Consider the following 17,072-nt stretch of genomic DNA (forward strand, 5'->3'; position numbering starts at 1 on the left):
TATCATAAAATGCACATTGTGTGTTTTAAAATATATAACGCACTATAATTATTTTCCCGGAGTCAACTAATTTAATTTTTGTCTAATAAAATTAGAATTTCTAGTATGCCGAAAATTGACAAATTTCGATATTTGGTTGGCAAAAAATTCGATAGATTGATTTATTGATAACGGGCGTAAGTGATTGTAGATTTCGTCGCGTAATGCTGAGCATTAAAATACGCGACCAAAGTTGCTGGATAAATAATTCAATTAATACTAATTACATGCACATGTCAATTCTAATTTTATTGAAATCGATTCCAATTTTTTTTTTTCAAATGATAGTAACACGTTACGTTAGTCAGAATTAACATTGGGAAGAAGACACACGAGATTGATTAGGGCCAGCTAAAGACTTTGATTTTCTTAGTGAAGTTTATTTTATTGCGTGCGTGCGGAATTTGGTGGATGCACGGCCTTTTGTCTAGATGTAACAATTAAATTCTGTAAAAGTTATTAACTTTCCACATATTACTTGTTTACCACAGTACAGCAGTACAACAACAGTAAAATTATCAATTAAAATACGAACGGCATATTTTAATGTTTTATTCTATGCATATTAATAATTTATGAGCTCTTATTACAAATATCATAATACATTATTGGAAATTGTATTCAAATTTTCATGTGAAGTATAAATAAAAAATTGTATTATTAAAAAATGGTTGTGCTACTTAAAAAGATTTATAATGGTTACCAATTTATTATGGAAACTGCAGGAGCCGGTAAGTGTAATATAATAATCATTTTTTTTAGGAGTAGCAGACGAGCATACAGTCCACCTGATGGTAAATGGCTACTGCCGCGCATGGACATTTGTAATCCCAGATATGATTAAATATTCCTACCTGAGGTCGGCCACAGATACCCCTGAGGACTAAGCTGGAACACCTTTCAGCGCCTAATACGGCTGTTATTAAGTAGAAATAGGTGTGGCGGTGGTGCCGCCGGAGTCGAATCACAAAGGGTTCTACCACCTTCACAAATAACTAAAATTGTAACGTATGTTTGTAATATCTAAAGGTGCTTTTTCCTAAATGACAATAAAAAAATGTATAATATACTTATAATAAAAAAAAAACAATCAGTATTCTGTCCGTCTGTTTGCTCTGGATAATCTCCAAAACTGCTGGACTTTAAGTGACAATTACCTAATTAATGTATACATATGTAATAGTGTATATATTTATAATACATAGTATAGTTATAAATGTATGGGATACGTTGGTGTTATGGAACTACTTTCATTTCAGATCCTAGGACACGAGACTGGCCGTTAGTGGCGAAACCTGCTCATGGTCTTTGTATTCTAGGCCTTTACCTCATGTTCGTATTGAAATGGGGTCCCAGATGGATGAAGAATCGTCCTGCTTACAATGTGGACAAGGCTATGATCGTCTACAACTTTATACAAGTTGTGTTGTGTACCTACGTGTTTATTGAGGTAAACTTCGATTAAATAAAATTTTGTTTCCTTTTAATAATAATAATAATAATTCTTTATTTCGGACAAGATCCATATATTGTTAGTAAATACTTATTATCTATGTTAGTAATAAAATGAACTTACGCCTCTGAAACGCATGCTGCATGCATTCCAGTGCTTAATCAAAAATTGCTAAAATTTATTAGTTGGGCAATTTACATGATCTAATATTGTGTTCAGGAGACAGTTGTTGCTGTCCCTCACCCTCTGCATGATTGAGGCTACACGTTTCCGAATGGTAGTTTGGAAACTATCCACTCGAGTCCCATTAAACATACTGGATGCACTACAGAAGCGGGGCAGCCCCAACAGCATCCTGAAACCATTATTGTACTGATCTCTTAGGGCATTGAGGGATTTGCGTGTACATTTGGCCCATAGGCTGCACGTATAGGAAGTTTGACAGTATGCCTTGAATAATGTGACTTTGACATCTGCACTACACTTTGCGCGCCAACATGTTGCACCTCACCGCCAATGCCCTACGCTCCCTTTCAACGTCGAGGTCATTAGCGTTGACCCAGTGCCCCAGGTATTTAAACTTAGTGACTCTGCTCAAGATCGAGCCTTCAAGCTTGACAGGTACGGTTACGGTCATTCGTGTTTTATTTCCCGCTTTAAATATAAGGAGTTTACTCTTTTTAGTGTTATGCCTGAGGCCATGTGTCACCGCATACCTCTCACATATGTTGATCAGCACATGAAGTCCTCTGACTGAAGGACTTAACAGAACCATGTCATCGGCATAGCTGATGTTATTAACATATACCCCATCAATCGAGCAGCCCACTCCGGCTCTGCTGAGTCCCTCAATCAGTCCGTTTATATACAGCTTGAAAAGCCTAGGAGAGGTAAATCCGCCCTGCCTCACCTCACATTCCAACCTGAACTCCTTCGAGTATGAGCCAGCCCATCTTACCATATTAGTTTGATGCTGGTACCAATACTTCGTTAATGTTACGACCTCCCTGGGCGTATTAGTTTCCCTCACGAGCTTATCCCATAAAATGCTGTACGATACCCTGTCGAATGCCTTTGACAAGTCTAGAAAACAGGAGTAGACTGGCGTTCCTCTAGAAGCGTAATACTGAACGGTGTACTTCACACATGTAATGTACCACTACTGATAACGGGCCCCTCGTCGAGCCCAGCCACGGAAACCACGCGAATTTCCACCACGAAGTGCTTCCTGAAAACTTCAGCAATCTGGCCTGGCTCACACTGACCCTACCGGGCAGGCACGCTCTAGTTTCCAGCTTTTTTGTATGCTTCCAGAAGGCCCTAAAGTCCTTCCTGGCATGATTGTATCAAATTACCCTGTGCTCCAACTCGTTACATAATGTATCAGTACAATTTTTACATTCCGCTGGAAAAACAAGATCTTTTAAATTCAGATGACATTCCTCACTATATTTCATTATCTGTGGAGCGTCCCTCTCTCCCCACCGTACCTATATCTATAGTTGCACTATTACATACAGTTTTCGGTATTAGGTAAATTTTCCCATTTACATTTTACCTCCAGTGGAAAGTGATCCGACCAAAATACATCGTAATTAACTACTACATCAATAATAGATTTCGAAGCTGACTCTGTTACAAAACAGTGATCAAGCCATCTCCTACAGTTATGACTCTCACTAATATAAGTGTACAAACCACATGACAGCCCCCCCAGCTTGATCACGTCTGCACGCAGCCACCTTCGTTCATAACAAAAACACATAAATTCTTTAAAGAACACTTTATTCGGATGCGCGTTAAAGTCACCTAGAATATAAGCAGTGTCAATCTCACTACTTTCTACAATGGCGTTAATTTCACTAAGCACTTCTATAAATTCTTCTGTAATTTTTTTTTACCCGACTGCCAGAGGAATGGTTATGTTTTTCGCGAGTATCTTGTATGTTTATCTTTCTTTATTTCGGATCTAACAAACGGCTGGATACATTTCGACAGTTAAGGTGTCATTATATTTGTCTCAAAAACCTGAGTGTCTCTACTTATTTCTAGGGACGTTATAGATATGAGATTTCGAATCTGGATACGGTTATGGAATTATTTTAGATAATCCGATACTTTCGGTTATGAATATAAGATTTTTAAGTAATTGTAAAAAAAAATACAATTATGAAATCGTTTGTTATTAAGTAACGCGTGCGGGTACTGTGTCGACTATCAGACGAAAATCCTTTATGATGTGTCTTATTTAAACTTCTCCCCTAAGTATTCAAAATATTTCAAACCTTGATATCAGATTCGGTAACGGTTTTGGACAATTTTTTATTTCGGAGTTTCATAATATGACTACTTATTTATACACTACTGCAGCAGTGATGTTATTGTTCCTGTTTATACTATTGTTCTTTTTTTTATTGTTCAACCTAACGATTAAGCAGAAGTGCTACCTGATGGAAAGTAGCCAACGCCGCCTATGGATATTTGCAAAACCACAGGAGTCGCCAATGCATCGCCGGCTTTGAAGGAGAGCTCTTTTTGCACCTTTTTTGAAGAGCCCCATGTCATAGCGCTCCGGACCGCGCGTTTCTGCACGGAGTTAAGTGGGTTAGGTTGGTATTGGGGCGCCCCTGCCCAGAGATGCGAGCAGTACTCCATGTAGGGTCTCACTTGTGCTTTATATGTTCTAGTTTGATTATACCTTGCAGAGTGTGGTAACGGAGATAATTTTACCTGAGAATTCTCAGGTAGAATTCCAGTCATATTTGGATTTGATTACAAATGTCTATGCGAATATAATCACATATTAAGGTGGACTGCAATCTCGTTTGCTTCAACTTCATTAAAATGTTTTATATATTTCAGGCCTTGTGGTACGCGTGGGGGTGGAATAATAACTTTGCATGTAGCGTGGACTACTCTAACGACTACAAAGCCATAAGGGCTGCTGAAGCCGTCTACCATTACTATTTGCTGAAATACCTGGATCTGTTCGATACGGTGATTTATACGTTTTTTAGTGATTTTCCTTAGAGAATATTAGTGGAAAGGAATAATTTTATGCCTTACACACAATGGTCATACGAAAACGACAAGAGAAGTTAGCCGTTAGGGCTGTTAGGCGATATGGCGCCGCATCGTCGCTCAAAATTTACATGTATATCGTACAATAATATGCAAATACAACATCGTAACTTTCGTTGTTGATTTTATCTACAATGTGTTTTAAGAACCAGCTGCATTTTAGTGTTAAACGAAAGAAGTCTTGTGTTTGGTTTTTACTATATCATGTATTTTAAAGCCTTCCCTATGTTCCTGGGAATGTTGTAAATAACGGATCTAGGATACAATTCTAGATATGGGTGTCGGTAAAAAGAAGCAAGTTACCGTGAAGTTAAAATCATTTTTTTTTATTGAGAAAATTTTGTTTAAATATCAATCTACCACTATCCGCACGGTTTCATTATGACGAGAAGCGCCAAAAGAGACTATAGCACAAATCTTTTAAATAGTTTCATATGTCAACTCACGATAATAGCGCAAGTTGAGCTGACGCTACTTCAAACTTATATCAGTGAAATAGTCACTTGTTTTATATTACCCTTTCCTACATAGCATTTTGGTTGATGATCTGTTATTATTTTTTATTGTATGTATTTCAGGTGTTCTTCATACTTCGTAAGAAATTCAATCAAGCGTCGTTTCTGCATCTATTCCATCATTTTAATGTGGTTATAATGGGCTGGGCCGCCATAACTTTTTTACCTGGTGAGTAGAGCATAGACTCAAAAATATATAGACATTAGACATAAAGATATTAGACATAAAATATTCTATCAAAATTAATTAAAGAATCTCATTACTTTTCCTTGTCTTCTTATTATACCAGGAGAAGTGATACAATACTTTAAAAACGCAAAACTTTCATGCGAAACGAAACGAACGAAACGTACTTACTAAATGTGTACATAATAAAAATAGACTTGGGCTTTGATATAAACCATCTTATATTTTTAGTAAGCCTTCAACAATCAGCAAGTAAAATTTGAAAGGTGATAAAACCATTGTAAATCGAACTTAGAGATACCACCGCCACAACAATGTGTAGCGTGGAGAAGTTCTTTAAACAAAATACGCACCAACCCTTAGGTCTCCAGAAACGTCCCTGAAGTTCCGGGACCAGAATTGGGCTACGGTATCCCCTGACTGTCGTAAGAGGTGACTAAAAGGGGCTTCCTGGGTTGCGGATGGCAATAGTGGGAGCTCAAACCGACCGGCCAACGACCCCGGGATGAGCGGCGGTATGTGTGGTCGCATACCGTCGTGTACAAATGACGGTGTGGCGAGCGATATGCTCAGCTGGGTGGTGCCAGACGGGGCAACGCGCTTAAAGAACTCCGGTTGCGTTCCTTTGGAGATCCCGGAGACCTTCATGCAAAGCCGAGGACGTTTACGAGGAGTTTTAGTCCGGTAATAGTCCCACCCTGTTTTTCTCCCACAGCGCCGACTCCCTTTTGAAGGTTTCCCCCTCGTTAACAAAAAAAAATATTCTTCATTCATTTTAATTTTAGGAGGCCATGGCACATTCATTGGTGTTATCAACTCCTTCGTCCACATTGTCATGTATTTCTACTACTTTCTTACTATCACTATACCCAGCGTGAAAAACTCCGCCTGGTGGAAGAAGCACATCACTCAATTGCAAATTGTAAGTATTGGCTTAGAATTTTATGCAGAATTTATGCAGATAGTTAGTGCAATTCTAATCTTGCCATGTAGCATAGAAAGCAAGGGAAATGTAGACATAGTTATCGGAGAAGTTTCAAGTTACTCCTCAAGGGCAACGCATCTGTGGCCAACGGTGTGTTTTAATCTAATCTTGAGGTTGACCACGAGTGTATTATTAGCTCGTTTGCTACGTTTACGTTAGGCTACGAGGTTATTACAATTATTAATTTAATTATTCTGAAAATCTTTATACAGTAATTAACTTACTTATCTTAACCATAATATTCTTCGGTTTCAGATCCAGCTAGCGTGGTGCGCAATTCACATGCTAAGTTTACTATTCAGAGAAGATTGCAACTTCCCACGTATCACCGTCGCCCTCATCGTACCATCAAATGTGTTCATGCTTATTCTATTTCTAGATTTCTACATAAAAACATATGTAAAGAAACCTGAAGATAAAAAGGAAAAGATAGCTACAGATAGTCAAACAACAAATGGAAGAGTTAGTAATAAGAATGAAGTATTTGAAGTATCCAAAGAAGATGAGATCTTTTTTCAAAAGTCTGTATTAAGCCACAGGGTTCCCGCTTCTCGCACAGAAAAGTGATTTTTGTCAAACGATGACTTTAATAAAACACATTTATTATTAGTAGATTTATATTATTTAAACTTGCAATAAACGCCGCGAGCGTTTTTGGGTACCGCACGGCTATTATATATATAGTCCGATTCATAATTAGGTGTCCAAAATGTAAACAAAGGTGTTGACCTATCAAGAAAACAAATGTCAAATCGTAGTTTCTTATTTTTGACGATATTAAAGTAATATTACGATAATAAAATCATAATATAAATAAATTTAGATCAATTCACAATTTAGTTCGTGGGAAAAGTTTTTTTTAATTAATTTTTAATTCGTAAGTAGTTGTTGATTTTGGAAAGTTTCACATTGGATTCGACAGACTTCGCTACCATCTCATATTATTAGGGCGAGCGAAGCGAGTCCTCTATAATTCGAAAATCTTGCAAGCTTTCCATCCCTTTTTTGAAAAAACTACAGGGCTTATAAATTTGAAACTTAACATAGTTACTTAAGGTCATGTCTAGATTGGACCAACACGATTGAAATAAGGTTTTGTACAAAAAAAAAAAACACTTTTTTATCAAATTTAAATTTAGTGTAACATTGATGGCTGTATGACTTGGATTATTTTTGTTTAAATAATGGCAGAATAAAAAAAAACGTCATGATGAATGCAGACATTTATGACAATTATGTCAATCAAAAATATGAAAATGCTAACGTGGCTGCGTTTCACCGAGGTTTCACCGGTGTATTTTAAAAGCGTTTTGTTTCAAGTTTTTCTTTGTTTTATAATATAGGAGTAGCCGACGAGCATACAGTCCATATGATGGTAAGTGGCTACTGCCGCCCATGGACATCTGTAATTAACAGAAGTCGGCCACAGAAGCGCCGCTCCCCTGAGGCCTAAACTGGAACGTCTCAGATAAGTTTTTTTTTTAATAATATATGAGTAGCAGACGAGCATGCAGTCCACCTGTAGTAAGTGGCTACAGCCGTCCATGGACATCTGCAATCAAACCCAGATAGGATTACATATTCCTACCTGAGGTCGGCCACAGATGCGCCGTTACCCCTGGACTAAACTGGACTAAGCTGGAACGCCTCGAAAAACCATGTTTCCCTTACCACACTTTTCGAACCAGAATACAGCGCTGCTGTTATGAGGCAGAACTAGGTGTGGCGGTGGTGCCGCCGGAGTCGAACCACATAGGGTTCTACCACCTTAATTTAAACTATCCGTCCGATTTATTTAGTGTCAAAGAAAAAGTTAATCTATTTACAATATGCGTACCGAAAATGTATCTAATTAATTACTATTAATCCATTCATATAAAATTTACGTATCATCGTATGGTAGGTACATCAATATAGCTCTGACAACTAAGTATAGTATAGCCATATCTTTATGAATTGTATTCTCCAGGTTATACTGGTGTACTTATAGACTGTAATACTGTAAAGTTTCATTCAAATCCGATTAATATAAGGCACAAACATCCATCCATACTCACAAACGTTCGCCTTTATAATATTCGTTGGAGATTATAAATGTTTTGACGCAGTGCAGTTTCAAAAACACAATCCGATTAACCTAAGTTTTTGTTTACAGTGGGAAATTATAAAACGATCAAATAAAAAAAAAAAAATTGCGACTGATAATGACATACTGTTTTAATAACTTGTGCGACTACATTACTAAGTGAGCGACTGGAAATATAGAGAGGCAACTTTAGTGTTAAGATAGATTAGGTTTTTGTAATTGAGTTGGTTAGGTTAGGTTGGAACATATAAGACAATTAAAACGAAGCGAGCAGGGCGCGACAGCGCCCAGCGATCGGGTGGGCCCAATCTGTATGAATTCAGACCTTACCTTTATTCATGATCAATGACACGAGCACACAATATTCTACTTATTATAGTATTTTTCAAAGTGATTTTTGTATTCGAAACACTTCATTTAAAATAAAATGCTGCTCAGTATTAAAAAAAGAAAACATTTGCTAAATATTGAATAAAACGCAGGACGTAATGTTTACACTTAGAAAAATATTAGGTCGCTCAAATCAATGTTTGTAAGTTGCTGTTCTGTTGATTTCTCGTCACTCGCAGCCAGTTGCTCCCTTAGTAATACCAAAATTCATTATTTTTGCCATTCAAAACTTTTATTTGCAGTCACTTGTTTAAATACTACCCGTTTAGAATCCATCCGCAAATTTCATTTCCATCGTCAAAAAATACTTTGTTTGTGACAAAAAGCCCAGTGACAAATTTACAATTTAGCGACTATCGCATTGTGTTTTACGGAAATTCGTTCCTGTATTGTATAGAATTGGTTATGTTAGGTAGAAAAATAGAAGAAAATACAAAACTAATTGAGCAGGCCACACACATAATTCATTAATTTAATTCATAAATTTAATAGTTAATTTAACAATTGTTAAAAATGTTATTTAATAGAATTAATTAGTAGCTCATTCGCAGCTGTACGGAATGTATCCCTCGGAGCTTTAGTAAATTAAAGAAGTCGTGGTGAATTCATCATTCACTGATAAATGACCCAAATCGACATGAAGAGAATAATAAAGGTCATTCACCATCTTGTTGATTGGTAACAGACCCCAGATTAGCGTATAATGTACTGCGTTTCAGACATCCACAATAGCTTATACCTATGTATACTTAAAAAATATTTTTTGCAAATCAGACGCAATAATTTTATAAGTATGGCGGAGTTTAAATTCAAGAGTAAAAAGATACCAAGGATAAATCGCAAAAAAATTACAATCCCAAAAAATGGATCTAATATAAGTTATCTACCACAAGCATTTAAAGTGGTTTTGGTTCTGGATCAAAGGTAGCTTTGCTCTTCATAGGTCTTCTGACGAATGGTAGATTTAATAATTTATTGTTAATTAATAAGTGACCACATCATCCTTGATATAGGATCTTAAACTGAATACGCCATTCACGATACGCGAGCCCTTATAAAGCTGCGCTTTTTGCTAGTTTATTTAAAATGCGGGCGAAGCCGCGGGCACCACTAGTATTCTTGTATATTTTTCGCCAAAAACCAAAAGATATTTATCTCGATTTTCTCAATAATTACTAAATCTTTGTTGTGCCCTTTTTCATTTCTACTGGTTTCGTACAACTTCCAGTTCCTTCAGCGGCCCTTAAGCAACTAACAGCGTGGTACTTATTTACTTATTATTATTATTTACTTATATTATTATAGGTACTTAACATGGTAATTATTTCACAACAAAATAACGTCACAATTCAGGTAAGTTGACCTTTGACTAACTAAACCGTACCACTTGCAACCATACTTTGTTATTCGAATAAATTTACTGTTATTATGAAGATTAAATATCAAAATTCGGGTTGAACCCTCTGTGGTTCGACTCCGGCGGCACCACCGTTACACCTATTTCTGCCTAAAAACAGCATTGTTAAGCGCTGTTGTGTTCTGGTATGAAATGTGTGGTAAGGGAGACATATTTTTCTGAGGTATCCCAGCTTAGGCGGTCGACGGCAGGTTGAAATCTTATCCTAACTGGGGTTGCATTGCAGATATCCATGGACCGCAGTAATCACTTACCATCAGGTGGACTGCACGGTTGCTGCTATTCATATATTATAAAAAAAACGACATAATATTGGATTTGACTCATAAAAATAACTACCTAAATAGTTTAAGAATGAATATGCAAATGAATCTTTTAACACTCATAACCAAAAAATACTAGCATTCCCTATTTCTAGGTGCAATGGACACACAGGCACTACAGATACAGTACCTTGGATAGCACCTAAAGAGTGTATGCAAATATTACTTGACTTGTATTTTGGAAATTTACAACAATAGGAGCGACACCGCCAAATCAATTAACACACAATGATATATTTTATTATTTTGCATATAATACATTATGAATACACGTCATTAATAAATAATTCTTTTTGGCATTTATTAATTAAACTTTTGCTTACGAAATTACTTTCGATTTATCATAAAATGTACATTTTGTGTTTTAAAATAAATAACGTACCTACTATCTGGAGGCACGGCAGTGCCTCCGCCAAGTCGAGCTAATTATTTTCCCGGAGTGAACTAATTTAATGTTTGTCTAATAAAATTAGTAAGCCGAAAATTGGCAAATTTCGATATTTGGTTGGCAAAAAATTCGATAGATTGATTTATTGATAAGGGGCGTAAGTGATTGTAGATTTCGTCGCGTAATGCTGAGCATTAAAATACGCGACCAAAGTTGCTGGATAAATAATTCAATTAATACTAATTAGTACTAATTACATGCACATGTCAATTCTAATTTTATTGAAATCGATTCCGTAATTTTCTTTTTCAAATGATAGTAACACGTTACGTTAGTCAGAATTAACATTGGGAAGAAGACACACGTGATTGATTAGGGCCAGCTAAAGACTTTGATTTTCTTAGTGAAGTTTATTTTATTGCGTGCGTGCGGAATTTGGTGGATGCACGGCCTTTTGTCTAGATGTAACAATTAAATTCTGTAAAAGTTATTAACTTTCCACATATTACTTGTTTACCACAGTACAGCAGTACAACAACAGTAAAATTATCAATTAAAATACGAACGGCATATTTTAATGTTTCATTCTATGCATATTAATAATTTATGAGCTCTTATTACAAATATCATAATACATTATTGGAAATTGTATTCAAATTTTCATGTGAAGTATAAATAAAAAATTGTATTATTAAAAAATGGTTGTGCTACTTAAAAAGTTTTATAATGGATACCAATTTATTATGGAAACTGCAGGAGCCGGTAAGTGTAATATAATAATCTTTTTTTTAGGAGTAGCAGACGAGCATACAGTCCACCTGATGGTAAATGGCTACTGCCGCATGGACATCTGTAATCCCAGATATGATTAAATATTCCTACCTGAGGTCGGCCACTGATACCCCTGAGGACTAAGCTGGAACACCTTTCAGCGCCTAATACTGCTGTTATTAAGTAGAAATAGGTTTTGCGGTGGTGCCGCCGGTGTCGAACCACAAAGAGTTCTACCACCTTCACAAATAACTAAAATTGTAACGTATGTTTGTAATATCAAAAGATGTTTTTTTCCTATAATATACTTATAACAAAAAAAAAAAAACAATCAGTATTCTGTCCGTCTGTTTGCTCTGGATAATCTCCAAAACTGCTGGACTTTAAGTGACAATTACCTAATTAATGTATACATATGTAATAGTGTATATATTTATAATACATAGTATAGTTATAAATGTATGGGATACGTTGGTGTTATGGAACTACTTTCATTTCAGATCCTAGGACACAAGACTGGCCGTTAGTGGCGAAACCTGCTCATGGTCTTTGTATTCTAGGCCTTTACCTCATGTTCGTATTGAAATGGGGTCCCAGATGGATGAAGAATCGTCCTGCTTACAATGTGGACAAGGCTATGATCGTCTACAACTTTATACAAGTTGTGTTGTGTACCTACGTGTTTATTGAGGTAACTTTGATATATATTTTTTATAAGTAGTTTGGAATATCATATAAAATCAAATATTAAATTTCAAAAATGTTTCGCAAATATCTGCTTAATTAGACCGCCACTGACTGACAGACAAACTGCCTCGGTGGGTTAATAATAGCTACGATACTACATACTACTCTGCTACAGCGCCGTCACGACACCACACGACACGACTACATTTATGTCAAATCTCACGACGTTGATAAACATATTGACACATTAGGCATACTTATTTCTTCATTACTACAGCAGTGTAAGCTGTTCTACATAATTGTTGTATCTTGAAGGGTATGGTTGCGGAGAGAAAAACGAGGCATGTTTTTGGTTACATGGTGGAAACCTTCAAACGATACCCGAGAACGTGGGAACGACGCTGGGTTATGTGGGACTTTAACCGTATTAAAACTCCCTGTTTAGCCGGCCTTGGACTCCAGGATATCCAATTAAATGTAACCGGGGTCCTCTGAGGTCGTTGCCCTGTCGGGCTCCGACCTGGTGAGCATGAAGCTCACCAAACCATGTGAAGTGCACGACAGTATGTGCGGGTACTGTTATAACAGGCAGATGATAGTAACAGGCAGACATAGCCCTTTTTTAGTCCTTAAACTACAGAGACCGAAATATTTCGGTATACCCAAGGCCTATCGATTATTTCTCAGGTAGAACTCATAATCTGATTCGGAGTTGATGCCCATGCAGATGTGGTTTGCATCCTCATTTGCTTCAATTTCATTAAAATAGTTTTATATATTTCAGGCCTTGTGGTACGCGTGGGGGTGGAATAATAACTTTGCATGTAGCGTGGACTACTCCAACGACTACAAAGCTATAAGGGCTGCTGAAGCCGTCTACCATTACTATTTGCTGAAATACCTGGATCTGTTCGATACGGTGATTTATACGTTTTTTAATGATTTTCCTTAAAGAATATTAGCAGAATATGTGTATGCCGTGCACACAATGCTCATACGAAAACGACAAAGTTAGCCGTTAAGGCTAAAACTTACCCGATAAGGTGTCGCATCGTTGCTCAATGCGACGTCATACAAAATTTAACAAATACGACATCGTATTCGTATCGTATCGTATCATTGTACTGTGTTTGACTTTAAGAGTATTTGTATCTGTATCAATAGTTTTCTTAGATTTCATCGTTAAATGAAGTCAGCGTCAAATATTAAAAACCTGTGTTTTGACTAATGATATTTTTCAATAGCAACCCTCTTATGTCTAAATGAGCAACCATACTAATCATAATCATCATTTTGTAAAATGCTTCCAGAATACCACTATTTCACGGTTTTATTGTGAAGAGAAAAGGGGAAATAAACATAACTTATGGTCATACATTATTTTTTTCTGTTCCGTGGTCATACATCTTTATTTATAAAAAGTTTTAAATACTATGTCAAATTACGCCTGTTTCAATTTTATACATAGTCAATAAATAAATAATAGTAAAATAATAATAGTAAATAATAGTAGTTTTGTTAGTCAATTAGTGCAGATGTATGAACCACCTAAGCTAAGATTACAGCAACATAAACAATACATTGTTCGTACTTTATGAATTTCAGGTGTTCTTCATACTTCGTAAAAAATTCAATCAGGCGTCGTTTCTTCATCTATTCCATCATTTTAATACGGTTATAATGGGCTGGGTCGCCATAACTTTTTTACCTGGTGAGTAAAAAGTAAAGACAAAATGTTTAAAAAATAATTAAATAATCTTAGTACTTTTCCGTGTCTTCGTATCAGGGCCGGATTTAAGGGAGGGCAACCGGGGCAGCAGCCCCGGGGCCTCCACAAAAGAGGGGCCCCCACAATAGAGACTTCGGATTTTTTTTTAATTCCGACTAGTAAACACTAGTAAAATATATATATATGTAGGATCTGGAGCCAAGGAAGGAAGGTCAGGATTTCCATATTGCAGGGATTAGATATCCATAAATAATAATCAAAGGGTTTATTTACACACTAATCTTACAGGATAGGACAACACTCAATATATTAATAGGTGTACAAATAGTAAAACAAAATTAAAATAGTTGCAAACAGAATCTTAATTCTACGTTCATATAATGGCAACACCACCACTCGAATAATGACGAACAGAACCTTAGTTCTACGTTCGTATAGTGGCAACACAGCCACCCGAATAGTGACGAACAGAGTCTTAGCTCTATGTTCGAATAGTGGCCTCACAGCCACCCGAATAGTGACGAACAGAGCCTTAGCTTTATGTTCGTATAGTGACCTCACAGGCACCCAAATAGTGACGAATAGAGCCTTAGCTCTATGTTCGTATAGTGGTTACACAACCACGCGAATAGAGATGAACAGAGCCTCAGCTCTATGTTCGTATAGTGGTTACACAACCACCCGAATAGAGACGAACAGAGCCTCAGCTCTATGTTCGTAAAGTGGCCACACGTCCACCCGAATAGCGTATCGCCTTGTTCAGGCAATACAGCTAAAGCATAGGGTATCGCGCTAGCGATTCCGCTTATGCAATATACAGTGCAAGACGCTACCAGGTAAACCAACAGTTCTGTTGGGAGCAGAGCTCTTTCATGGTTCTTATGTAGGGGTGGACCACGCCCCTAATTCCCACCAAACAGCATTGTTCAATGGCGTTCGGAAATACGTCAAGTGTTTACTCGATACAGTTCCAAATTTGAATTATTAAATCAAATATTCGTGCAGAATTTATCGTAAAGTTAATATAGTGTTATTTTTTTAAAAACTATAATCTAATTACAATGTTTTGAACAGAAACCCACTTAATATCGAATTATATTCTCAACTGCCTGCGACATATATATCTTTTCCTTTGATATTTTTTCTCTGTTTTAGCTTTATCTACAGTACTTTGTACAAACATGAATACTAGAAGAATCTTACCTGCGTTTCACACTAAAATATTTATTGAAAAACTCAACTGAAAAAATTGTTCATTTTATTCGGAAAATAATTTGGGGCTAGGGGGCCTCCACTCCTTTGTTGCCCCAAGGCCTCTTGACCTCTAAATCCGGCCCTGCTTCGTATCATACCGTGGAAGAGTGGAGTAAAGGAGCCGTGAGAAAATTATTAAAATCGCATAATTTTCAGACGAAACAAAAACGACGAAAGACAATTTACTGGCTAGGGTTTTGATACGAGAATAAACCGTATAATATTTATTAGTAAATCTTCAACAATCAGCAAGTGAAATTTGAATGGTGATAGAACTAGCACAATTCGAACATAGAGACCGTACCTTCACCACAACTATTTCTAGCGTAATTTCTTTGGCCAAAATATGCTCCAGTTTAGGACTCGAGAGACTTCAACTAGACGCGACAACATTTTTTTGAAGAAGCATTTTATGATTCGTTTTAATCTCAGGCGTTTTAATCTCTTTATTCGTTTTAATTACAGGGGGTCACGGCTCATTCATCAGTGTCATCAACTCCTTCGTCCATATTGTCATGTATTTCTACTACTTTCTCACTATCAGTGTACCCAGCGTCAACAACTCCGCCTGGTGGAAGAAACACATCACTCAATTGCAAATTGTTAGTATTGCCTTTTATGCATCATTATTTTTTAGTAGTTGATAGACACGCTTTTGGCCTCGATCTCGCCTGATGGTAAGCTTTGATGAGGCCTTGATAGGGGTGGTAGCCTGCCATGCGTCTAGACGTTCGAAGGTAGAATGTAATTAGTGGATATCTAATAGTACCAAGTAGCATAGAAAACAAGGGAAAGAGAGACATACATATAAGAGATGTTTCAAGTTTGTCCTCATGGGCAACGCATCTGTGGCCAATGGTGTGTTTAAATTTAATCTTATCAGAGGTTGATCACAGAGTTCCATGGACGGCAGTAGCCACTTACCATCAAATGTATTACATACTTGTTTGCTACGCTGCGACTACTTTGTTATTACTGTTTTACGGTTTATTTACTTACATTTCTTAACCATAATATTCTTCGGTTTTAGGTCCAGCTAGCGTGGGTCGCAATTCATATGCTAAGTTTACCATTTAAAGAAGATTGTAACTACCCACGTATCACCGTCGCCCTCTTGGTACCATCAAATATCTTCATGCTTATTCTATTTCTAGATTTCTACATAAAATCATATGTAAAGAAACCTGAAGATAAAAAGGAAAAGATAGCTACAGATAGTCAAACAACAAATGGAAGAGTTAGCAATAAGAATGAAGTATTTGAAGTATCCAAAGAAGATGAGATCTTTTTTCAAAAGTCTGTATTAAGCCACAGGGTTACCGCTTCTCGCACAGAAAAGTGATTTTTGTCAAACGATGACTTTAATAAAACAGATTTATTATTAGTTGATTTAAATTATTATTTATTTATTAGGCGATTATTTATTTATTATTTATTAGGCGAGCGAAGCGAGTCCTCTATAATTCGAAAATCTTGCAAGCTTTCCATCCCTTTTTTGAAAAAACTACAGGGCTTATAAATTTGAAACTTAACATAGTTACTTAAGGTCATGTCTAGATTGGACCAACACGATTGAAATAAGGTTTTGTACACAAAAAAAAAAACACTTTTTTATCAAATTTAAATTTAGTGTAACATTGATGGCTGTATAACTTGGATTATTTTTGTTTAAATAATGGCAGAATAAAAAAAACGTCATGATGAATGCGGACATTTATGACATAATTATGTCAATGAAAAATATGAAAATGCTAACGTGGCAGCGTT

General features: G+C 36.5%; 2 protein-coding genes across 3 annotated transcripts; both read left to right on the forward strand.

Moving 5' to 3' along the window:
• Positions 1 to 5,788, forward strand: LOC140750626 (very long chain fatty acid elongase 7-like). The gene is made up of 5 exons (XM_073084291.1): positions 1 to 770; positions 1,299 to 1,489; positions 4,355 to 4,489; positions 5,152 to 5,257; positions 5,639 to 5,788. Exons 1-5 carry the CDS (start codon positions 707 to 709, stop codon positions 5,656 to 5,658), a joined length of 516 nt encoding a protein of 171 aa, XP_072940392.1. The 5' UTR covers positions 1 to 706; the 3' UTR covers positions 5,659 to 5,788.
• Positions 5,650 to 16,699, forward strand: LOC140750619 (very long chain fatty acid elongase 7-like). Of its 2 annotated transcripts, XM_073084283.1 has the most exons (7): positions 5,650 to 5,959; positions 6,061 to 6,197; positions 12,136 to 12,326; positions 13,107 to 13,241; positions 13,928 to 14,033; positions 15,771 to 15,907; positions 16,336 to 16,699. In XM_073084283.1, exons 1-7 carry the CDS (start codon positions 5,781 to 5,783, stop codon positions 16,645 to 16,647), a joined length of 1,197 nt encoding a protein of 398 aa, XP_072940384.1. In that variant the 5' UTR covers positions 5,650 to 5,780; the 3' UTR covers positions 16,648 to 16,699. The 2 variants fall into 2 exon arrangements, with proteins under 2 accessions (XP_072940384.1, XP_072940385.1); XM_073084284.1 differs by lacking the exons at positions 5,650 to 5,959; positions 6,061 to 6,197 and adding an exon at positions 10,224 to 11,626.
• The last annotated feature ends 373 nt before the right edge of the window (positions 16,700 to 17,072 follow it).

This window comes from Epargyreus clarus, unplaced genomic scaffold (assembly GCF_041222505.1).
Source record: "Epargyreus clarus isolate Ecla_fem2 unplaced genomic scaffold, WU_Ecla_fem_2.2 ptg000021l, whole genome shotgun sequence".
Classification (NCBI taxonomy): domain Eukaryota; kingdom Metazoa; phylum Arthropoda; class Insecta; order Lepidoptera; family Hesperiidae; genus Epargyreus; species Epargyreus clarus.